Genomic DNA, 25,960 nt, shown 5'->3' on the forward strand with positions numbered 1-25,960 from the left:
CTCCAAAATTACTTCCATGCCAATGGACTGAGCTCCCCCTTGTTCTCAGTACACAATACTTAAGAGTTACAGTTGTCATGGATTTTCATTTTATGTGGAAATCAAAGAAACATCATCACAATATAAACCAGAATAAACACATAATTCCATTAGTACATAATTCCATACCAAATACCTAACTCCCTGCTTCTAATTCAGTCGTTTCCTTCTGGAATCTATTTAGGAAATGTGTGAGACACGAAACATATACTGAGATTTTGGGTGGTTTTGTTGTTTTGGTTTCATTTTCTTCTATTCAAAGGTCAATAAACTGTATCACTAAAGTAGAGAATATAAATCCTTAAGTGTTATCATTTAAGACTGGCTGGCTGATCTTAAACCATGACATCAACAAATCAACCATGCAGCCACACACTTACTCCTATCTCACTCCAGTGGGATGGGAAGGAGACAAGCAGAGATGAGGGACAGGGAGGGCTCACTCACCAATTATGGTCACAAGCAAAAGAGACTTGGGCAGACAAAATCAATTTAATTTAACCACTTCACCAACTGAATCAGAACAGGACAGTGAGAAACTGAGTGGATTGAGAACTGGATTAATGACACAGGGCTGTGATCAACAAAATAGTCCAGTTAGAGGCCTGTAGCTAGTGGTGTTCCCCAGGGGTCAGTATTGGGTCCAGCCTTGTCCAGCCTCATCGAAGGCCTCGATGAAGTGTCTAGTGTGTAAGTTCAGCAAGTTTGATAATGATACTGAACTGGGAAGAATGGCTGATACACCAGAAGGCTGTACTGCTATTGAGCAAGACCTGGATAAGCCAGATATTTGGGCAGAGTGCAACCTCATGAAGTTCAACAAAGTCAAGTGCAGATCCCTGTGCCTGGGAAGGGAAAACCCCATGCACCAGAACAGGTTAGTAGAGCTGCTGGAAAGCGGTTCTGTGGAGAAGGACCTGGGAGTGATAGTGGATAACATGCTCATCACGAGCCAGCAGTTTGCCCTTGTGGCCAAGGGTGGCCAGTGGTCTCCTTGGATACATTAAAAGTGGTCAGAAGGTTCTCCTCCCCTTCTATTCCACTCTAGTGAGGCCACAGCTGGTGTATTGTGTCCAGTTCAAGTGGAGAGCTACAAAGGTCATTAGGGGATTGGTGTATCTCTCAGCTTGTCCTTAGGCTGAGAGACCTGAGGCTTAGCCTGTAGAAGATGGATAGGGAGCTTATGAGTGCTTATAAATATCTAAAGATCAAGTGTCTAGATGATAGGACACCACCCTTTTCAGTGGTGCTCAGTGACAACAGCTGATGAGCACAAAATGGAACACATTTGGGGTGTATGTATGTACAAAATGGAACACAATGAGGGCATACATAAGGCATTCTCTGGAAAGCTCTTAATATGCAGTTCCTTGTAACATTTCATTCATTCAGCAACCTTCACATTTGAAATGTCCTCTTTTTATGTCAACATATAGTTAAGAAAGTTACTGAATATAGTCCAGGATAGACAACTATTTAGCCAGACACACTCATAAACCACTTCAGGGTTGGCTAAGAATTAAGCACTCATGACTAGCTACATCTGCACACATCAGGGCACTGCAGAATCAAGCCCTCTGTTCTAAGAAAGAACATCTCTCCATAAGACAATACCCAAGAAAAGGTAAAAGGAGTTCACACACATGAAAGCACACACTAGGAACTGAGCAACTGCAGGCGTACTGATCTTGCACACAGGAGTTTCAGTTTCGCTCTGGTAACTGAAGGCAAGCATTCTATCTCTCTCTAAACATAATGGTTTGCAAAACAAATAATTCTTCTAGAAGCTGTGTAGAGAAAAAACCCTATAGCCGTTATTTAAATTTATTACCCTTAATTTCCATCTTCCAAACACAGAAATTATTACTGGCCTCCATGCTTATTTCTTGTATCTAATTAAAATCCCACAGGACTCTGAATGCTGAACATATCTTCTTGCATTTACACACTTCTGCTTTTTGCCAGAAACAGAGACTTAGTTTTGAAGCAAGGCTTAATATTTCTCCCTGTGGGCTGAGTGGCTACATTTTATAAAGCAGATTAACTCACTAAGAAGTGCAGTTGTGCATTACTCTCAAAAATACACCAGCAGATCACTGATACCACCTTCAACTAGAGCACATCTCCCTCAGAGCACTCTTGGCCATTGCAATGTTCTTTTTGGTTCTTTTAATTTTTGTATTTTATTTTTTTTGCAGAGAAAGGGTAGGATAGGGAAGGCAGAAAACAATATTGAAAAGATACCTAAAGGTTATCAAATGGGCAGACTCCAATGCCATAAGATTTAACACAGCTAAGTGCTGGGTTCTACACACTGGCCACAACAACCCCATGCAGTGCTACAGGCTGGGGGCAGAGTGGCTGGAGAGCAGCCAGGCAGAAAGGGACTTGGGGGCACTGGTTGACAGTACAGGGATAGTACAAGGATGATTAGGGGGCTTGAACATCTCTCCTACGAAGACTGAGTAATAAGGACTGTTTAGTCTGGAGAAGAGAAGGCTGAGAGGAGATCTTATTAGTGTCTATAAATACCTGAGGGGTGGTTGTCAAGAGGAAGGGGACAGGCTGTTTCCAGTAGCAGCCATTAATAGGACAAGGAATAATCGATATAGCCTAGAACATAGGAAATTCCACCTCAACATGAGGAGAAACTTCTTTACTGTGAGGGTGATGAAGCACTGGAACAGGCTGCCCAGAGAGGTTGTGGGATCTCCTCCTCTGGGGACTTTCAAAGCTAACTTGGATGTGTTCCTACGTGGCCTGCCCTGAGTGATCCTGCTTTGGCAGGAGAGTTTGACCCAATGATCTCTGGAGGTCCCTTTCAACCCCCAACATTCCATGATTCTATGATACTACAAACTGTAAAATCAGGGAGCTGCTAGCCCACACCCAAGGGAAACCAAAGATCCAAACATCTCCAGCAATGCTCTCCTGATCCCGCTTGTACCAAATGTGGTATGATCAGGGTTCTGAGGCAGCCCAAATTTCATCAGAAAGGCACAGGAGTGGCTTAATCAGGTCTTTTCTTTTTTTTCCCCTCTTCAAACCTCTTTTGGTTTGCATGTTGCTCCTGAGATTGGGACCCTGTTTCATCTGTTCTGACAGCTTCCTAGTTCACTACTGTCATCCTGGAAAACATGACAAGGCTTCACAGCCTCCTATGTTCATCCCTACAGAAAAAAATATATCCCATCATGCTACATACTCAAAATAATGACTTCTTAAGTTCACTTTCACTCAGTGAGACTTAAGTTCACTTTCACTCAGTGAGACTTCTTAAGTTCACTTTCACTCAGTGAGACTTCTTAAGTTCACTTTCACTCAGTGAGACTTCTTAAGTTCACTTTCACTCAGTGAGACTTCTTAAGTTCACTTTCACTCAGTGAGACTTCTTAAGTTCACTTTCACTCAGTGAGACTTCTTAAGTTCACTTTCAGACAGTGAGACTTCTTAAGTTCACTTTCAGACAGTGAGACTTCTTAAGTTCACTTTCAGACAGGGAGAAAGCAAGAGAGCATTTTGTATATGAAGGCAAACAGCTGAAGCCAGAAGTTGCAACATGGTTAAGAAAAGTAAGAGCATGGAGGTTATTTTGGATAATCTGTTCTACATATTGTAGTTTTTTAAGGAAATGTGCCTTTCTTTGAAGGATCAGTGTACTCAGTAATGAGTCATTATTCATGTGCTCTGTATTTCATTTAATAAATATCTTTTTTTTTCAAGCTCTCTTCCCAAGTGTTTTTCTTTTCTCCCAGAAGATATTCAAATTTTTATTTTTCTTTTTAAATTCAGACTCTGGAAAAAACACAACCCTTACAACAGAGCAAATGAAGAGCAGCTGATCAGCAAGTCTAGCCTTCTCAGGCTTGCTGTCTAGTGGTTACATCACCTTCTTGGTTAACACGGTCCATACGACAAGAGGCAAAAAAAGCCCTGGAAAAGGACAAGGGCTGAAGGGGATTCCAAGGGTAAAGCAGCTGCAGAATGAAACCTTATGGGAATCTTTAAAAGAACAGAGTATACAGCATGTAAAACAATGCAGAAGATTTTTAAGATACATAGCAGTTCCCAGTGGCTAACAGCCTGAGAACATCAGCCTTGCTCTTCTGAGACTCAAGTCATCCAGACATCTGTCTGCAGGTGGAGAAACATCAGATAACCACCATCACTGGATCACCAGTGGGAACCAGACTCTTTCTGTGCAAAACCTAGTAAGAAACCTTTCCTCTCTCTGAAAGCTCCAACCTATGGTTCCCTTTATTTTTGTTACAATTTATAAACTAATGAGGTTATTTTAATGATTAATCCATCTATACTTTTAAAATGGAGCAGATGCTCATTAAAGGGAGGCAGTGGAAAACTGAAATCCTCTGTTTCATCCACTCCAGCAGCACAAGCTTTACCTTGCCCACTCTTCCACCCTCCTCATCTCCCTCAGCCCCTGCCCCGAAGGGATTAACAGGTCACTTGTCATTCTGATCTAAAATTTGGTTTATTTGCTTGACAAAGCAGAAATTTATAACACAATTCAAGGCTGAAACCACCAGCTTACATCATTAGCTACTGAATATCATCCAGTTCTTCAAAACCCACACGTTCCACAAAAATGATCAAAAGTCTTTATTATTTTAGATTCTGTTTCCCAGATCACAGAAATTTATCAAGATGTCTTACAGCCTGTGACCTTTGCAAAGTCCAAGTTGCCACTTTTTCCAAAACTGTTCTAACTTATTTGCTGAATTAAAAAAAGGATGGGTATGAGCATTTGAATTTTCTAATGTAAGTGTCCCAGTTTGTTTGACTGATCCCTTTGCTTTTTTAAACATCAAGCTAAAGTATTTACAAACAGTTAGACCTTTCCTCACAGCCTCGGAAGTCCAGGCTGGAGGTGAGGAGAAAGTTCTTCACAGAGAGAGTTGTTAGCCATTGGAATGTGCTGCCCAGGGAGGTGGTGGAGTCACCATCCCTGGAGGTGTTCAAGAGGGGAGTGGATGTGGCACTTTAGAATAAACCTTTAGAATAAACCTTTATTAGTAAGGTATCTTACTTTTGAAATATGCAAATGCATACTTCAGACAGTTATTAGTATTTATTTGCTCAAGGCTCAGTTTCCTCAAGTCAGTGAAGTCCAAGGAATAAAGTTGGTTGTGAGGTCATAGGAAAATACTGAACAGGACCTAAGCAACGATAGGCTTACATGGCTCTCAACATTCTGTTCCTCCATCTTCTTCTCCCCTTATTTCACAGGGTTTGTAATAACTAAAATTTCCTTTTCTGTACAAATTTTCAAAGCACAAGCTCCCTTCATGTCTCTACCCCCTTGATTTTCTACCAAGGAAATTAAACACCATTCAAATGCTTCTTTAATCATAAAAATCCCTTTTTCTTGTAAAATAGACCAATCTAGTGCTGATACAAAACATAACTCCTGCTTCAACATGCACCAAAACACTTCAAACATTCACCATTTTGAGTGACGAAGTGGTCTTAGCTCCTAGCATGAACCCATACTGCAGTCCCTGTGCACTAAGTGTCTCTGTGGTTGAGTCAAAGGGCAAAATAAAGAGATTAAGTTACTGGACAGGGCATCCATTCCATACTCGGTTTGTGGCAACAAGAATGCAGTTGAACCACAATATCAAGGCATGTCCAAACAGTGAGACTGGGCTAGGTTTCAGACAAGACACAGAATTTTGGTTGGGTTTTGTGGGTCTATTTACTCATTTAGCCCTTCCTTGCTCTCAGGGACCCTCGTTTGCTATTCCTTTCAGCAGAGTTAAAAAAGCTAGACAAACATGCAATGAGAAAAGAGGAGCTGGGAAAGACAGAAGGAGAAAAAAAACAAAATAAAATCAACCATTACATCACAAAGAATACACATTATCTCAGCAGTTCCCCATTTTCTTTTCTCAGCCAAGATGCTGCAGCCCTCATTCCCATTCTGGTACCAGTCCCAGGACTCTAGCCTCAATCCCAGTCATTTGAACATAGTGTCATATCAGTCCCTGTCCTTTCAATAGCTTCCTAGTACCCACTTCCATCATTTCACTTCACCAATTTATCAGTACCTTCCCTCTCTCCTCCAGGGAGCATCACTCCAGAACCCTTTTCAGCTCTGGTATCATTTCCATCTCTTCTACCATCCTGGATATTAATGGCTTTCAAGAACACGGAGGGAGGGAGCAATATTAACAGTGCAACAAGTGGGAATGAGGAAAAGCAGGAACAAGGAAGATAAAAGAAACAAAGCTTGGTCCAAAAATTTTGGATCATAAGGCCAGACACATTGATATCTAGTAAAACCAACACTGAGAACTTATAGCCCCAAGAACAGGCAAAGTCATAATCTCCATTAGTTAAGCCTAAAATTATAGCATGCAGTGAAGAGCATGTCACAGAAGTCAAGGCAACATTTCATGCTGGAAACATACTGAAACCATAAAATGACTACTGTCAGCAGATATTTACCTTTTAACTTAGCACCACTACTTTTTTTTCAAATGGATGAGCAAGTGGCTCTTAGCTACTGCAGAAGTATACAAAAAAAACCACCCACCCACATTTTGCTTTGTGGCTTCACAACTGCACTGTCCCACCTTCTTGCTGTTGGTCAAAGGCATTTCCATGAATAGCCCTTATGGAGCTGGACAGTTCTTGTTACTTTGAGTCACTGGATAACTGTGCCAAATAGTACCACACTGCCTCTACTCTGGTAAAACACAGCTGTGTGAAGTACTGCGGGTGAAGGAAGCAGATACCACCATGAGCACAGCAAACATTTGGATTTAAACCAAGCATTTGCAAGAAGATCTGGATACTCCCACCAGCACAATTCCTGCCATGCTTCTCCACCCCAACACTCTTGCCTCCATGCTGCTCAAATGTGCAGCTGCTCTTGCTTGTGGCTTGTTCAGCAATTAGCACCCTTCATCTCTAAATGCCTCCCAACAACCCACAATGCCAGGCAACTTGTACATCTCATCGGTAAGCTCCCTCTCCTAGTCCAGAAAGTTAGGCACTGTTTCAAGGCACTTGCCTTTTAAGTACTATATCCACAGCACTATATGCATTTACAATACAGAAGATAAAGTCACAAAACACACCTTATAGTTAGACAGGCACATAGAGACTTTGGCACTGGATCCCTGCACCACCACAGTCCACTCCACCAAGCTGGAAGCCCTGCAGAGTACACCTGCTCCTGCAAAGCCCACATTTTCTCTGTGGTGACACACGGTGGTATCACCAACATTGATCTCAAAATCTAGCCATTTCTTGTAACCTCAAAAATCCTGATATGAATAGGAAAGCAGTTTACCAACTCTCTCATTTCAAGGCAAACAGCTGTCTAATAACAATTTGTACAGGCATTTCCTCAAGCAGTTCATCTTTCGATAAAAGTTAGAAATACATAAAGGAAAAAAAACCCAAACAACAACAAACCACAACTGAAAAGCTGTGTATTTAGAATAGAATCACCAAGGTTAGAAAAGACCTCAAAGATCATCCAAGTCCAACCTGTCACCCAACACCTCATGACTACTAAACCATGGCACCAAGTGCCACATCCACTCCCCTCTTGAACACCTCCAGGGATGGTGACTCCACCACTTCCCTGGGCAGCACATTCCAATGGCTAACAACTCTCTCTTTGAAGAACTTTCTCCTCACCTCCAGCCTAAACTTCCCCTGGTGCAGCTTGAGACTGTGTCCTCTTGTTCTGGTGCTGGTTGCCTGGGAGAAGAGGCCAACCCCCTCCTGGCTACAACCTCCCTTCAGGTACTTGTAGACAGCAATAAGGACTCCCCTGAGCCTCCTCTTCTCCAGGCTAAACAATCCCAGCTCCCTCAGTCTCTCCTCATAGGGCTTGTGATTGAGGCCTTTCCCCAGCCTTGTTGCCCTTCTCTGGACACATTCAAGAGTCTCAATGTCCTTCTTAAACTGTAGGGCCCAGAACTGGACACAGTACTCAAGGTGTGGCCTGATCAGTGCTGAGTACAGAGGCACAATGACTTCCTTGCTCCTGCTGGCCACACTATCCTTGATAGAGGCCAGGATGCCATTGGCCTCCTTGGCCACCTGGGCACACTGCTGCCTCATGTTCAGGCAGCTGTCAACCAGTACCCCCAGGTCCCTTTCTGTTTGACTGCTCTCCAGCCACGCTGACCCCAGCCTGTAGCACTGCATGGGGTTGTTGTGGCTAAAGTGCAGCACCTGGCACTTGGACTTTTTAAATGACATCTTGTTGGATTCTGCCCATGTGTTTTCATGAGAAAGCTGCTCCTAGCTGGAACTACTGGGCTATAATAAAAAAATTTCTCTTACAAGTGGAATGCCGAACAAGGAGCACTTCAAAATGCAAACTAAATGTCCAGCTCTTTATTTACCCACTGACTACCTGAATTTGAGTTTTAGTACAGTACTGGCTTCTCATCAAACCTGTACTAAGCCTACTTAAACTAGTGTCTCAACAAAGCATGCCAACCTGTCTTATGAATCCCTGTTTTCTTCCTGCACATGCCACATTCATGAATGGAATGGAATAGAATAAGCCAGGTTGGAAGAGACCTTTGAGATCGAGTCCAACCTATCATGCAACACTGTCTAATCAACTAAACCATGGCAACAAGCATCACACCCAGTCTCTTCCTAAACACCTCCAGTGATGGTGACTCCACCACCTCCCTGGGCAAAAAAAAACATTTTGCAGAATCTGAGTCCTTGAAGACTCAACAATAAAAGGCACAAACTATGAAAATGAACTCAATCTCTGTCTTGTCTAATTCTAAACTGTATGGTTTACACTAAACACATTTGTTTGTTATTTCTTCCCTTTTAATGTTCAGTAGTTAAATAATGAAGAAATACTTCTGGTTGTTAAGTAAAAATTCCAGCATCAAAGACCACTAGAAGTACTAGAGCAGCTGTGACTGTGCTAAGAGTCAACAAGGGTCACAAAAACATCCATTATTATTACAAAACAATCAAAGAAACATAAATACTTGCTGCCACAACAAACTCAACTACCACTAACCTCTCATACTAATCACACTAGCTGTATGTAACTACCAGTCCTGCAGAATAGTTGGTACAGTAGAGCAGCTAACATTACACACAGAGTATGAGTGCCTTAAGGGACCTGGGGGTACTGGCTGATAGTAGGCTGAACATGAACTAGCAGTGTGCCCAGGTGGCCATGAAGGCCAATAGCATCCTGGCCTGCATCAGGAATAGTGTGGTCAGCAGGAGCAGGGAAATCATTGTGCCCCTGTACTCAGCACTTGGTGCCATGGTTTAGTTGGTTAGATAGTGTCAGATGATAGGTCGGACTCAATGATCTCAAAGGTCTTTTCCAACCTAGTTAATTCTATTCTATTCTACTACTGAATTAACAAGCTATTTGACCACACACCAACAGTGTCTAACAACGTTTGGCTCCGAGGTACATTTCTCTGCCAGCTTTATGATAAAAATCAGTAAGAGGATTTGCCCTATTCATAACAGAATACTTCTAACAGCTTTTCTCTTTGTGAAAACGTATGCAGACAAATTTGAATCCTGTGCTGGTTTTGAATGCTGTAATTACAGAAAACTCTTAGTTATAAATGCAAGAATTTACAAGGAAAACTCCAGGCAGGAAAATATTTTCCAGTGGGATTGTCATGAAGCTCCTGTCAAGCAATAAGTTTACTTGTGCTGTTTAAATAAAACAAATACACAAAAAAAATCAGAGACTCTAAAGGTTACTATTAAAGAATATAAACATGGAGGTGTGTGGAGGCATGGTTTTGCTTCTTCAGTTAGACTATGTGCACAATAGACTTCAAAAACAATCTAAACAATCTAAAGAATACAGAGCCTCAGAAAAGGCAAAGGATAGTTCTAGATTGAAAAAAAACCCAAAATAATCTTGTTCAAAAAACTGTGGCAAGCTTCATAAAGTCTGGGCTCCAGCCGCTCATCTTTGGACTGACATTTTATACATTCAAGTCAGTGACTTGGAAGAGTCCCCAGATCTTCCAGTTCAGGCTGGCATCTCAGCTACTTCTACATCAGGATGTTGGTGATTCATAGAATAGAATCATAGAATCAGTAAGGTTGGAAAAGATCTCAAAGATCATCAAGTCCAACCTGTCACCCAACACCTCATGACTACTAGACCATGGCACCAAGTGCCATGTCCAATCCGTTCTTGAACGCCTCCAGGGATGGTGAGTCAACCACCTCCCTGGGCATCACATTCCAAAAGCTAACAACTCTCTCTGTGAAGAACTTTCTCCTCACCTCAAGCCTAAACTTCCCCTGGGGCAGCTTGACATTCTATCCTCTCATTCTGGTGCTGGTTGCCTGTGAGAAGAGTCCAACCGTCTCCTGGCTACAACCACCCTTCATGACACAGTAAAATTGTATCATAGACATTTAAGGTATATGTAGGTTCTTTATACCAGCTAGCCTTCAGGACTACACATTCCTGCAACAAAGTAAATTATCATAGCTTTAAAATGCTGATTCTACAAAAAAATCCAGAGCAAGCAAGTGCCTGAGAAGACTGAGGTATTTTATTTTCTTATTCTTAAGCTGAGTAAACATTAGTTCAATTTATATGCGTGTCCCATGTGAAGCTGGAAAGTTTTCAAGCACTTAACTGTGAGATAAAATTTCAAAACCAAATTAAAATATCTATGCATTCAGATGCATTAAAAATATCTGACACAGTAATATAAATATTTTATGGGCCCTATATTTTATTAGATTTTTCCAAAACTCCAATTCAATTAACAACATTAGCACTAGCAATTAGCATGCTGCCAGGAACGTCAAGATTTGTTTCCAAATATCTCTGCATGTCATCATTATGGCTGTTCATGTACCTCAAAAAGAAGATTAAAAGCATGATTAAAGAGGCTGTTAAATGTTTTACATGAAGGTTCTTTTATTTTAGTTCATCTGGTTGTACAAAAGCTCGTTTTGTTGATCCATCACTTTCCTGATTAGTCTGATGAATGAAGTATTGACTTATGTCTGCGTAATTCTGTGGTATAACGCAACTGTATTCATTTAACAATTAATCAAGGACAAAGACACACTTAGGAAGACATCATTCAGTTTTGCTTATCAGTTTTCTTAGCAAGAACAAATTCTCAGGCTCCTGAAAATGAAATATTGCAACATAACACAAAAGCTTTGTTTTGATTTAGTGTAATTTGACTGCCTCGACACACTTCAAATAATCTATTTCCAGATGGTACTAAAAGATATAAATGATTTCTTCCTTTCACTGGCAGTTTAATAAACTTAGGGCCAAAAGAAGTTTTAACTTTTCTTTTTAATTAGTTAGGATGCCTTTTAAACCTGATAGCAAAAACAATAACTTACTGTCCCCATCAGTCTATACCATACAGTTGAAATTAATGGAATGGCAAAAGCAATTCATATAAACTATCACTACTGTAAAAAAACACATTATGAAAATCATCTTACAACCTTAAAGTAAAAACTAAGGGTTTATAAATTTACTCTCTTAATACTTTCACTACTTCTATAAAATAATGTACAAAGGTTTTTAAAGTTATGTAAGAAAGATTATAGTAATCCATTATTGCAAGTGCTCATAACTAAGTAATATCTTTCTTAGAACTTGCTCCCATTGACTTTAGCATGGCAAGGTTAAGATCTAGATATAAAAACATGCATGACTACTATGTTACTATAAAGTATCTAGATTGAAATGAGAGTTTTCTCCTATCTCTATAGCTTTGAAACAACACATTTCGTATTGTACATGGGCCTAAATATTGAAAAGGAGAAACAGCCTTTGCCCTCTTGCAATTGAGGAACACTGCTGCTGCAGACCTCCAGCTGGAAATGTCAAGTTCAGCTTACTCCAACCCGCCCCCAAACCACATTTTAATACAAAACCCCAGTACAGTTTCTCAGCTGTTTTAGCTGCGGTATAAGTATTTCCTCACACAAATCTAAGCCAACTTCTCACACTTTTCTTTTTTTTTTGGTCATTTTGTGCAAACTTTGTGAGGTCTGGGTATCATGTATTTAAACCTGCACAGATCCACAAGAAGAACACAACCATATGCACTTTGGGAGAATGCAACACATACTGCAGCAAAAAACACAGGAGCCAAACTCTGCTTGTGTAAGACTCCCGGATATCCTCAAGAGCTGAAGGATTTTTCCTGTCAGCTTTCTCCTACTATAATTATGGCAGTAAACTCTGATACATCTCTTTCCTATCCATTGCTCACATTCTCTTAGGCTTACAGACTGCTTAGAATCCTGCTTATCCTCATGTTAGAAGACAAAGCCCCACCCTACAAAGGGCTACACTTCCAAGAAGCACACAGATATATGGCACTCCATTATCTCAGTGTTCCCAACGGGCTAAATATGTTTAAACTCTAAACTTTGAAAATGTGAGTTGGATGGACTTTTTGGTTTTGAGTGTTTGGAGCTTTTTTTGTTTTATTGATTTTGTGGCTGTTTGTTTATGTCCTCAAACTCACTGACATCCAGATGAAGGACAAACGTTTTGGGTCCCTTGACAGTCAAAGCCTATACATAGAGCCTTGGACCTAAGACTTTTGCTTTCCAGTTGCAGTTCTCAGTTATGCAGTCTCCAAGTGAAAGGAAAAAGCTGGGTATTTAGAATTTGTTTTTCAACTCACAACTAAATATAACTGCAAAATCTGACATCCACATGACAGAGATTCTGAACATTAAATTTGAGTGTATTCATCAGATACAAACACTGCTACTTTACAGACACAACTGTGGGGATAAAGCAAAGTCTAAGTTATTTAGCTATAGCACAGCCAAGAGTCAAAAGGGTAGCAAAAAGGTTCAATTTCAGAGCACTCAGACTCATGTTCTTATAATTACTAGTACTTAACAGTTTGAGTTATTTTTTTCCTTCAGCAATTCTTCTATTAAATGAAGTGGATTTTTGCAAATGAGACACTGCTTGTCTTTCAGTCACAGCATAATGTAGTCTGGGCAATAAATTCTTTCCTGCTGCATGCTTTGTAATTACAATTCCTCACTGATACCCTAACTCCACAGAGTAATACAAAATAGTAAGTATTTATCTAGTGCCTGTGGATTTCGAATTTTCTTAATACTATTGAAGAAAAGCAGAAGTTAGCTGGTTTTAGAGTTCATGAAACATACCCAGACAAGGAGCAACAGATTTCTTTTTACTGTTCCGCAGTAGCCCAGCATTCCAACTATGATGAGGAAACAGCAGACTGCAATCATGACCGGGTGCACCACAGGAAAGTAAGTCAAAATGACAGCCTCCTCCACCCTAAAAACCAATCAGAACTATAATCAAAAAAAAAAAAAGGCATAATCACACAAAAATGATAAAGAAAAATGTAACATGGCTGTTAAATCAAAATTAGTGGATTAGCAGATGTGCTCTTTCCAGTGCCTTACACGTTTCACAGAAATCTCTTCTATGTGGTTCTCAAGTCAACTGCTACCAGAAAGTAATGCATCATGCAAAACATCTTTGGAGTGAAGGCAACCTTCCTGTTCTGCACTTGCACAGTATGTAGCACAATGAGGCCATTTTATCACCAGGGTTCTTAAGCACTGCTCCAATAAAACTAACAGTATTCCTGAATCTCTGGACTGAATAGAGTATTCAAAACTCAACAGCAATATAATACGGTAACATGTTGTCAAAGGGCCAGAGATTGATCCCTGTCAGAAGAGAAACACACAGGCATAAAACAAGAATGAATTTCTATCTTTATCCCTTCTCTAATCTCAACTGATGCCAGAAGTAGTGGCAAAAACACACCTTTCAACAAAACAGTAATTAGCTCAAGTGCAGACTTCTTAACTCTAGAAATTCTCATTAGGAGACTTGCTGTACAGAATGAACGACACATACTGCAATCAATCACCCACACAGATTAATAGGTTTAAAGCACACTTTACCTTGTTTCTGCTGTTAAAGTGAGAACATTATTCAGGTAGTCTCTCATCCATGCAGAAACACCTAATACACTGATGGACATCAACTAAAAAGAAAAGATGGGAGTTATTTATCATGCATTTTAGAAAAACTGCAAGATAGTTCATAATTGATGTAAAGAATCAATCATCATCAGTAACATCTTCCATGCATGGGTTCATATGAACAGCATACTGTTCCCAAAAGTGAACTTATATATGCTTAGAGGGAGTTTGCTGCCCAAGTGTTGAGTGAGACAGTGACAATGCTCTCTTCCAGTATGCATAATTAATGGTTGGAATACCTTCTCTCTCACTTAGTAATGACACTGCTGGCCCAAGTCCCACCACTGCAAAACGTACCACAGAAACCACAAGGAGGGTTTATGCTGCAAAGACTAGCGACTCTTTCAGGGCTCTCCGGTGATATCTACCAGCTTGTATGAAACCATGAGGCCATGCTCAGGCACACAGCCAGGGAAAAATAATCTGAAGCCCCATATAGTATATAATGGTATTGACATGCTGACATTTATTACAGTATCACTAAGGTTGGAAGAGACCTCGAGGATCATCGAGTCCAATCTGTCACCACAGACCTCATGACTAGACCATGGCACCAAGTGCCATGTCCAATCCCCTCTTCAACACCTCCAGGGATGGTGACTCCACCACCTCCCTGGGCAGCACATTCCAATGACTAATGACTCTCTCCATGAAGAACTTTCTCCTCACCTTGAGTCTAAACTTCCCCTGGTGCAGCTTGAGACTGTGTCCTCTTGTTCTGGTGCTGGTTGCCTGGGAGAAGAGACCAACCCCTTCCTGGCTACAACCACCTTTCAGGTAGCTGTAGAGAGCAACGAAGTCACCCCTGAGCCTCCTCTTCTCCAGGCTAAACAATCCCAGCTCCCTCAGCCTCTCCTCATAGGGCTTGTGCTCAAGGCCTCTCACCAGCCTTGTTGCCCTTCTCTGGACACATTCAAGTGTCTCAATGTCCTTCCTAAACTGAGGGGCCAGAACTGGACACAGGACTCAAGGTGCAGCCTAACCAGTGCAGAGTACAGGGGCACAATGACCTCCCTGCTCCTGCTGGCCACACTATTCCTAATGCAGGCCAGGATGCCATTGGCCTTCTTGGCCACCTGGGCACACTGCTGGCTCATGTTTTGATGGCTGTCAATCAGTACCCCCCAGGTCCCTCTCTGTTTGGGAGCTCTCCAGCCACTCTGACCCCAGAGCCTGTAGCTCTGCATGGGGTTGCTGTGGCTAAAGAGCAGCACCCAGCACTTGAATTTGTTAAATGCCATCCAATTGGACTCTGCCCATCTGTCCAGTCGGTCGAGGTCCCTCTGCAGAGCCCTTCTACCCTCTAACTGACCAACATCTGATCCTAACTTGGTGTCATCTGAAAATTTGCTGATTACTGACTCGACCCCCTCATCCAGATCATCAATGAAGACGTTAAAGAGGATGGGGCCCAGTACTGATCCCTGGAGGACGTCACTGGTGACTGGCCACCAGCTGGATGTAGAGAGGATGTTGGTTTGAGGGTGTTAAACTTACAAGAATCAAATTCACACAGTCAGATAAAGTCACACCATGAACATTATGCCTCAGTTTCCTGAATTGTAAACTGACAACAAAACTCACTGCACATCAGTTATAAGCCCTGAACCACTAAAGTGTTTGGGTACCCAACCGGAGAGGATAAACCCACTACACTCTCGTCAGAACTGCTCCCGTAGCAAGTAAATCCCCAACACTGAACCCACCTAGAATTGTAACCATCTCAGCAGACCTGGATTCTTGTCACCTGATGCCATCATGAACTCTAGCACACTGGGATCAATTGCTAGAGGCTCTGGTCTCAGCTTTTCTTGAGAAGCCACATCTGAATGATGGGGTCATACCATACCTGCCACACCCACCATGCTGTCGGGAAAGCAACACTGGAGGAAAAAGCACTCTTAACAGCACTTGTCTGTGTATTTTGCACTGGACTAGGCAAGTCAGCATACCCTTCCTCCTGGAGAAGGGTTCACATAACAGCTGCAGTCACTCCCACATTTGCACATCTCCCTGGCCCAAAGAGCAGCATGCTTCCTGCACAGAGTATGGAGGGAGCCCTCTTCCCCAAACAGAAGGTGAGAGCAGTAACCACCAAGTTTTTCAACAAATTGGAGCAATGTGGAAGAAGGGTTGGTTTTGGATAGCTATGGAAGGCTATGGGGAAGATTTGCCTTTGCTCGAATTAGAGAAGGCTATGTTTAGTCTTTGACTTGGAGAAGAATGTAAACATCTTGTAACTGAAGGACAGAAATTAGGCAGAATTTGGTTGATTGTGTTAAACACACATCCAACAACATGGGGCCACAACAAGCCCATGCAGAGCTACAGGGTAGGGTCAGAGTGGCTGGAGAGCTCCCAAACAGAGAGGGACCTTGGGAGTGCTGATTGACAGCTGCCTAAACATGAGCCAGCAGCGTGCCCAGGTGGCCAAGAAGGCCAATGGCATCCTGGCATGCATCAAGAATAGTGTGGTCAGCAGGAGCAGGGAAGTCATTGTTCCCCTGTACTCTGCATTGGTTAGGCCACACCTTGAGTCCTGTGTCCAGTTCTGGGCCCCTCAGTTTAAGAAGGACATTGAGACTCTTGAATGTGTCCAGAGAAGGGCAACAAGACTGGGGGGAGGCCTCAAGCACAAGCCCTATGAGGAGAGGCTGAGGGAGCTGAGATTGTTTAGCCTGGAGAAGAGGAGGCTCAGGAGTGACTTCAATGCCCTCTACAACTACCTGAAGGGTGACTGTAGACAGGAAGGGGTTGGTCTCTTCTCCCAGGCAACCAGCACCAGAACAAGAGGACACAGTCTCAAGCGGTGCCAGGGGAAGTTTAGGCTGGAAGTAAGGAGAAAGTTCTTCACTGAGAGAGTCATTCGCCATTGGAATGGGCTGCCCAGGGAGGTGGTGGAGTCACCATCCCTGGAGGTGTTCAAGAGGGGATTGGACGTGGCACTTGGTGCCATGGTTTAGTCATGAGGTCTGTGGTGACAGGTTGGACTTGACAATCTTTGAGGTCTCTTCCAACCTTGGTGATTCTGTGATTCAAACCTATGAAATCAGAAAAGTCACTATCCTCACTGACTGCTGCACACCCACTGCAGGCTACTTGTACCTTAAAAATTTCACAGCAAGTCCCAGTGGCTATCCCATGCTTTTCAAAACTGATGCACAAAATAAGGGCACTGCCCTGGTTTTGGGTGGTTCCAGGGAGGGCCTTTGGTGCTTGGCATGCAGCAAGCATAGTCTTGAATAATAGTGCACGCTACAAGTCCACTACATACACACACCTTTGACATTCTGTGGAATCTATTTTAGCTGGTGAAACAGCAGGAGTAAAGAGTATTTTCAGTTGTGTTATTTGCAGGAAGCTGCAGGATCAAGGAAAAAGAACATGACCAGAATCTCCTTGATAAACTCCACAACAACAGCTACCTCCTCGGAAGACAGCATCAGGCAAATAGAGCATTCTAACACAATGAGAGCTAAAGATGACTTCAAGCAGATAGCCTGCCTTCTTATGGGCAAAAGAAACAAAACATTTCAAACCATCTCCACATCTCCCTGTAAGTCCTGCTGATGCACACAGAGAAATTGCTAGCTTGCACTTCCACTCTGAATATAGTAAATTACTGAAGATAAATTTGTTGAATCTGCTTTACAGCAGTGGTGCTCAGGAGTGAGAATTCCATCAAAACCACACTCCTCAGCAACTTTTAATACGAGCCAGATGGTCTTCCTACAAAAACTGTACCAGAAAAATGTTCACTGGCTAAACAATATTCTTCCCATACTAGACTGGAGGACTGCCTAGTCCCAGGTCTCCATTAGGAACTTGCAAGCTGTACTTGCTTGCTTTTAGCCTTCACTGAAGTGGCAGTAGGTTCCCATGCAGCAGTGAGAGGAGGTAGATGTCTTGGAAGAAGGGAAGAGTTCAATTCTTCAGCAGAAGTAAGATATAGCAGGCAAAAGAGTCACCACAAGGATCCTGGAGCCTGCAGGTCATTCGGAAACAACAGGGAGATCATGGAGCAATCAGCTAAAAGGCAGAAAGGACAGAAAGGACTGCATAGAAGTTAAAAGAAATTAGAAGAGTCCCAACACTGAAAGAATCGTTCAGTTTCCTAGTAGACATTACTTGCCTACAATGACAAATCAGGAAGGAGGAGAACTTTTATTTCTGCTCTGTCTGGCCAAGCTGAGTTTTCTCTACCTATATATGTAGTTTTGCCCACATAAAATAAGTGAGGGGAAAGTCTCAGCACATTTATCTCCAAGCTGTGGCCCACACATGGCCACACGACTTCTGCAGAAATGATAATGACTGTACCATGGGACATGGCTCCACTTACACTTATCAGGAGGAGGAGGAGAGGCTGAGGGAGCTGGGGTTGCTTAGCCTGGAGAAGAGGAGGCTCAGGGGAGACCTCATGGCTCTCTACAACTACCTGAAAGGAGGTTGTAGACAGGCAGGGGCTGGTCTCTTCTCCAAAGCAACCAGCACCAGAACAAGAGGACACAGTCTCAAGCTGCACCAGAGGAGGTTTAGGCTGGATGTTAGGAAGAAATTCTTCATGAAGAGAGTAATTGTCCATTGGAATGGGCTGCCCAGGGAGGTGGTGGAGTCACCATCATTGGAGGTGTTTAGGAGGAGATTTGATAGGGTGCTTGGTGCCATGGTTTAGTTGATCAGGTGGTGTTGGATGACAGGTTGGACACGATGATCTTGAAGGTCTCTTCCAACCTGGTCTGTTCTGTTCTATTCTATCATGAACAGCAACTGGAAGAAAAGGACTGCTTCCTTTACCATTAATGTAGCTACACAAACACTATTTCAGTTCATAAGAAAAGGATCTCTATGAAAGCTCTCTCACTTAATTCAAAAAAGTTTCAGCCATTTTGGTCTCCCCGGCTGTTCTCCTTCAGCGTAAATAGCTAATAGCCAATTACTACTATTTCCTGCTGGACGTAAACTATGTGCAAGGAAATTCTCTCTGTAACCTCTGAAAGAGCCAGGCTACAGCTCACCTACTCAGCAACCTGAATGACTGCACTACCATTAACTCCTTCATGAGTTACTGACTTCTGCTATGATCACAATGCACATATGTTATCCATGCAAGAGCTGGTTCAACATTACCCTTGAAAACATACACACAAGCTGCCACATAGATGTTACACATAACCTGTGCAACGCTCTCCTCACCAGACATATTCACTGTGAGACACCTTTGGCAGCATATTTTGAAGAAGGCCCAAAATGAATTATTACTCTGAATGACCTGAAATCTAGACTACTGTGAAACACTGGATTCACATGAAAGTCAGTAAATTGGTTAGGCCACACCTGGAGTACTGTGTCCAGTTCTGGGTCCCTCAGTTTAGGAAGGACATCGAGACACTTGAATGTGTCCAGAGAAGGGCAATGAGGCTGGGGAGAGGCCTTGAGCACAAGCCCTATGAGGAGAGGCTGAGGGAGCTGGGATTGTTTAGCCTGGAGAAGAGGAGGCTCAGGGGTGACTTCATTGCTCTCTACAACTACCTGAAGGGTGACTGTAGCCAGGAAAGGGTTGGTCTCTTCTCCCAGGCAACCAGCACCAGAACAAGAGGATACAGTCTCAAGCTGCACCAGGGGAAGTTTAGACTCAAGGTGAGGAGAAAGTTCTTCACGGAGAGAGTCATTCGTCATTGGAATGTGCTGCCCAGGGAGGTGATGGAGTCACCATCCCTGGAGGTGTTCAAGAAGGGATTGGACATGGCACTTGGTGCCATGGTCTAGTCATGAGGTCTGTGGTGACAGATTGGACTTGATGATCTTTGAGGTCCCTTCAAACCTTGGTGATACTGTGACACTGTCAAACTAGGGCACCATAAAGAGAGGGCTCAGAAAAAGAACAGGCAAATATTCAAGAAGTCCCTCTTGAGCAAAGAGGCCTGTGGAAGAGCAAACCATGATAATCTGAAAAAATAATCTGGCAACAGGTTGATAACAAAAGGTGTATTTCGTAGCACATAATGCAACAAGTGCTTGGTAGCTCTTTGCTAGCAACTTGCTGGGAGAAAAACTTCATCTCTTCTGATCAGCAAAAGAGAGCCTCTGGGCAGGAAAACTCTGCAGGATGAAAGACATGTTTGCAGTACCAGACTACCTCACATAATAACAACTGATGTTTCTGATAAAAGATTACCAAGACTAACTCACACTTATCAATCAACTTGCTCACCTGCTCCACAGCCACAATGAAAACACCATATATATGCCTACATCCATTGCCTCCTGTTTATGATACAACTTGTGCATGTGTTGCCCTGTAAAACTCCTAAGCATCCTCAAGAGCCAGCTGACATTAACGAGGCTCTGGGCACCCACCACTGCACCTACAAGAGAAGCAGGCCTTCAGCCATCAGCACAGGAATTGCACTAGCACCAGCAGCAAAACTCAGCCCGTTTACTCAGTAGGCAGGAACAGTAACAACCTCCCTGAAAAACTCAGTGTGCATCCAAACCTACCAGCAAAGAACAGCAATCACATCGCTGCAATTCACTGTCATGCAATTTTCAAGGAGTCATGGGCAGGGGCAAGGCCCTAATTACATTTCCTCCTGGTTCATTTAGAGGATGGAATAAAGGTTGCCTTAAAGAACTGACAGCCCCTACTTCAGCAATTGTTTTGCAACTAACTTTGATGTAAAATACATTACAACACTGCATCGAGCAACCAGACAAATGGACACAAGTTTGTAAGAAGTAAATCTACCAAGATAATTCTCACCACATTAGCAGTTACATCAGTTCATAGTATCATAGTATCAGTCAGGGTTGGAAGGGACCACAAGGATCATCTAGTTCCAACCCCCCCCCACCAGGGGCAGGGACACCCCACACTACATCAGGCTGGCCAGAGCCTTGTCCAGCCTGGGCTTAAACACCTCCAGGGATTGGGCCTCAACCACCTCCCTGGACAACCCATGCCAGGGCTTCACCACTCTCATGGTGAAGAGCTTCCTCCTCATGTCCAGCCTGAATCTCCCCACCTCCAGCTTCATTCCATTCCCCCTAGTCCTATCACTACCTGAGATCCTGAGAAGTCCCTCCTCAGCCTTCTTGTAGGCCCCCTTCAGATACTGGAAGGCCACAATTAGGTCACCTCGGAGCCTTCTCTTCTGCAGACTGAACAGCCCCAACTCCTTCAGTCTGCCCTCATAGGAGAGGTGCTCCAGCCCTCTGATCATCCTTGTGGCCCTTCTCTGGATCCCTCTTGTAATAGGGGCTCCAGAACTGGATGCAGTACTCCAGGTGGGGTCTCACCAGAGCTGAGTAGTGGGGGAGAATCACCTCCCTTGACCTGCTGGCCACACTTCTCTTGATGCAGCCCAGGATCTGAGTGGCTTTCTGGGCTGCAAGTGCACACTGAAAGCTTGTGTTGAGCTTCTTGTCCACCAGCACCCCTAAGTCTCTCTCCTCCAGGCTACTTTCCAGCCAGCCACTGCCCAAGAAGTTTACATGAAAGCTTCTCTGATGACAGCCAGTCTGCTATGCTGTAAACATAATATGATAGGAAGCAGTAAAACATGTTTATTTGTTGCAGCTGGCTGCACAAGTCACTCTGGGTTCCATTCTGAACTGTCACATCATGTTATACAGCCATCAACATGACACTGAAGAGTTTACAAAGCTGCCTGCTGTCATACTTCATTTTCGATATTTTCACACTGATTAAACAAAGGCAATAAATTATATTTTCCTATACAAGCAATATGCATATCACAACAATGTATCACATTTCAAAACTAATATCTAACAGAACGTTTTGAAAGCTACTAGAGCTTTCTCAGACAACTGAATTAACAATAGCAAAAAAATGGACTCAAACTACCAGGAGTGGTCACAGCCAAGCATAGTTTAAATTGGTTTGGGAACTCTTTTACACAAGCTATGCATAAAAAATGAGGTTAAAAAATAAGCTCTTATTTATTAAGTATATATATTTAGGCCTTTATTGTGGCAGTCCTACTCACAATGCCTTTGAGACCACACCTAAATTAGAAAATAAATCTGAATTATCAACTAATAAATGACATGCTTTCTGTCTTTGAGAGAACAAGACAAACTGCTGTCACCATTTGCACATTTGCATTCTTTCATCACTTCTTTTCGTTCAAACACCTTATTTTTTTGACAATGAAAGTTGCTGTGCTTGAATTTCAGAGTTTTTTTTTCTTTCCCATTATTAAATCAGTGAAAACACTGAAAGTGTCTTCCATATTAAAAATCAGACACCATTCTTTTTGTTCTAACAGATGGAATAAACAACTTCAGGCCACACTGTGGTACTTGTACAAAATGCTGACTAGCAGCACTACAGAGCAACTTGCTTTGCAGTGAAAGGTTTCCAGCTCCCAAGGCTTAAATTCCAAGATATGACAATATTAATCAGAATATGTCCTTTAATTTTAGCTGGAGAAAATTTTTCAGTTAAAATTGATTTGGGTAATCTGAGCTGTGACTTACCAAAAGCAAGATGGATAAATCAATACAAGGTCATGAACAGAGCATGTTGCAGCACTTTCACATGATTTTCACAATTAGGTTCAATAATCAGCTCACTGAACAAACACTGATGACTCAGATCTCTAGATAAACAGACAACTACATGTTTTTGGGAGGAGGGGAGTAAGAGAGAGGGACAGTGGGACAAGAGGTCTTGTTTTTCTGTATGACCTAGGAAAAACACTTAAATGCTCTAAGAAAGAAGGGTAGCCTATATAAAAGGAAATTTCTCTATCCCCTGCCAATACACCTTTTATTCTACAGACCAATATTCAATTTTAGCTAAGCTCCCCACACAGGGTCATGCCTTGGTCCCCTCCCACTTGCAAACAGCTGAAGCATGTCACTTATTTGCACTTTGAATCTGAGTTTGCTTGCACAGCTGCAACAGTGAGTTAATGACCTGCTCCACATTTCACATGGCCTGGAACTTGCACACTTTGCAATAAGGCAACTGCCACAGCACTGACAGGCTGCTAAAGGGTCACCCTCCCAGGAGAAACAAGCAAGTTTTTAGCAGCTGGTTATGCAAGTCTTGTGCAGCAGCAGAGCATAAAGAACAAATACAAGCCCAAATATGCAAACAGGTCGATGTGCAGTTCATCTATCAGCTGGTTCTAATGAGTGTCAGACCCACATATCGACTTCAGGGCTGCACAGCACAAGGGTACATTAAAAGCAGAGGAATAAGAAAGTGCATCTTACTTCTGCATCCATCCTTTCTGCGACTATCTAGGCGCTGCACTTATTGTTAGGACATGATTAGTGCACTTTCCCTCAAAAGTAAGCATTTGACTGTCAAGAGACCTTCTGCCTTTGGGGAAGCAGAGGCATGTGCTGCTGATTGTGGGTAATTTGCAGCAATGCTCAGAGGTCAAGTTTCCAGATCCCTATCACAAGCCATACACCACTGTCAAGATGATATGCCTTCACATACTAAGAAATGTACTCTTGCTTCTGCAAGAGCTTGCTTTTGTTCACAAGCAGCAGCCAACTCCATAGATGGCAGGTATGTAACTGGAAGACTCCTATGAGAAAAGGATATGTACCTCCCACATGGGACCTACACAGCTGGTTGTGGGTACATCACTTAACTTTCCTGTTTTACACATATGTACACAAAAATTACTAAAATAATTCTGTACTTTATACTTTCCTATAAAACTGCATCGAATTAAACTGTCTCCTGTACCTTGGAAAAGAGCTACAAAAGATTTAAAAAACCTGATATTATTCCTATGACCTTTGCCTAATCCCTAGTAGGGACTTGAGATGATGGAAAATGTTCTCAGTAAAACAGCAGTGCCTGAGGACTCATGAATAATTGGGCACCTATCTTCTACTGAGATGCTAATTTAAAGAAGAAAGAAAAATGCAAGTACCTACAAGCCAGGTGGATATTAACAGATCTGCTGGAGATTGTGGCTTACCAGTGTAAGCAGTTTCCCTTGAGCTATTGGCTCAAATCTAGTGAGCACATGTTTGTACCTTCAACCTCAAAGCAGATTCAGTGAGCTCCACACAGTTAATCATGAGGATTACACAAAAAAATGTCTGTGGACGCATTTATGTCTGAATGCCAATTCAGAATCATATTCATGTCATCTTCAAAATTAGGACAGAGTTTATTTTTTCCTTTCCATAATGACACTAAGCCACTCTCTTTTTCAGGACCATTGTGTAAAGACTCATCTACCAACATGTCAAAGCCGTGTCACCTATGAAGAAATGCATGGGAGGGTTATATTGGGATAGATACAAAGTTGACTTACGACTGAACTCTATTTTGTTAGGACACAGTCTGGTAAAGTAATCATGCTACATAAATGATGCAGTCTAGAGACACCAAAAAGTAAGAGTTCTCAAAGACCAAAATTAAAATTAGAATAGAACAGAATAAAACAGGTTGGAAGAGACCTTCAAGATCATCGTGTCCAACCTATCATCCAACACCACCTAATCAACCAAATCACGCAACCAAGCATCCTATCAAGTCTCCTCCTGAACACCTCCAATGATGGTGACTCCACCACCTCCCCAGGAAGCCCATTCCAATGGCAAATCACTCTCTCTGAGTAGAACTTCTTCCTAACCTCCAACCTACACCTCCCCTGGCACACCTTGAGACTGTGTCCTCTTGTTCTGGTGCTGGTTGCCTGGGAGAAGAGACCAACCTCTGCCTGTCTACAACCTCCCTTAAGGTAGTTGTAGAGAGCAATAAGGTCACCCCTGAGTCTCCTCCTCTCCAGGCTAATCAACCCCAGCTCCCTCAGTCTCTCCTCATAGGGCTTATGTTCCAAGCCCCTCACCAACTTTGTTGCCCTTCTCTGGACACGCTCCAGCAAGTCAATATCCTTCCTAAACTGAAGGGCCCAGAACTGGACACAGGACTTGAGGTGTGGCCTAACCAATGCTGAGTACAGGGGGAGAATGACCTCCCTGCTCCTGCTGGCAATACTTTTCCTGATGCAGGCCAAGATGCCATTAGCCCTCCTGGCTGCCGGGGCACACTGCAGGCTCACATTCAGCCTACCACCAACCAGCACCCCCAGGTCCCTCTCTGCCTGGCCGCTCTCCAGCCACTCTGACCCCAGCCTGTAGCACTGCATGGGGTTGTTGTGGCCAATGTGCAGAACCCAGCACTTAGATGTGTTAAATTTCATGCCCTTGGACTCTGCCCATCTGTCCAGCCTGTCGAGGTCCCTCTGCAGAGCCTCTCTACCCTCCAGCAGATCAACTCTTGCCCCCAGCTTGGTGTCATCAGCAAATTTACTGATGATGGACTCAATGCCCTCATCCAGATCATCAATAAAGATGTTAAAGAGCACAGGGCACAGCACTGATCCTTGGGGCACACCACTAGTGACTGGCTGCCAGCTGGATGTGGCACCATTCACCACCACTCTCTGGGCTCAGCCCTCCAGCCAGTTCCTAACCCATCGCAGTGTGATCCCATCCAAGCCATGGGCTGACAGCTTGGCCAGGAGTTTACTGTGGGGGACAGTGTCAAAGGCCTTGCTGAAGTCCAGGTAGACTCCATCCACAGGCCTCCCCACATCCACCAGGTGGGTCACCTGATCATAGAAGGAGATCAGGTTGGTCATGCAGGACCTTCCCTTCCTAAATCCATGCTGGCTGGGAAATTAATTCTGGGTTTCAAACTAACCCAACAGCTTGTTCTGCTGAACACATTCCTATAAAAGACACCATATTCCCATTGAAACTGGCATCATTCCTAACAAAATCAGGTTTCAATTACACATGCAGGCTCTAGAATCAGAGCATAATAGCCTAAAATGAACCCCATGTTTACACTGCTCTAGGTACCCAGTCAGGCAGC

General features: G+C 43.0%; 1 protein-coding gene across 4 annotated transcripts in view; it reads right to left on the minus strand.

Annotated features, from left to right (window-relative positions):
* The window catches only part of TSPAN12 (tetraspanin 12), a 57,515-nt gene that overhangs the window by 23,304 nt on the left and 8,251 nt on the right, over positions 1-25,960 (minus strand). For 3 of the 4 annotated variants that reach the window (XM_068165076.1, XM_068165050.1, XM_068165059.1), the window contains exons 3-4: positions 13,999-14,081; positions 13,222-13,357 (exon numbers count right to left, since the gene is read on the minus strand). In XM_068165076.1, coding sequence (XP_068021177.1) covers positions 13,222-13,357; positions 13,999-14,081 — 219 coding nt within the window. Of the gene's footprint in view, positions 1-13,221; positions 13,358-13,998; positions 14,082-17,359; positions 17,385-25,960 lie in introns of those variants that run through there. The other variant, XM_068165068.1, reaches the window with a different exon arrangement.

Source organism: Melanerpes formicivorus, unplaced genomic scaffold, assembly GCF_026170545.1.
Source record: "Melanerpes formicivorus ecotype bairdi unplaced genomic scaffold, bMelFor1.0.p_v2 SCAF_3, whole genome shotgun sequence".
NCBI lineage: Eukaryota > Metazoa > Chordata > Aves > Piciformes > Picidae > Melanerpes > Melanerpes formicivorus.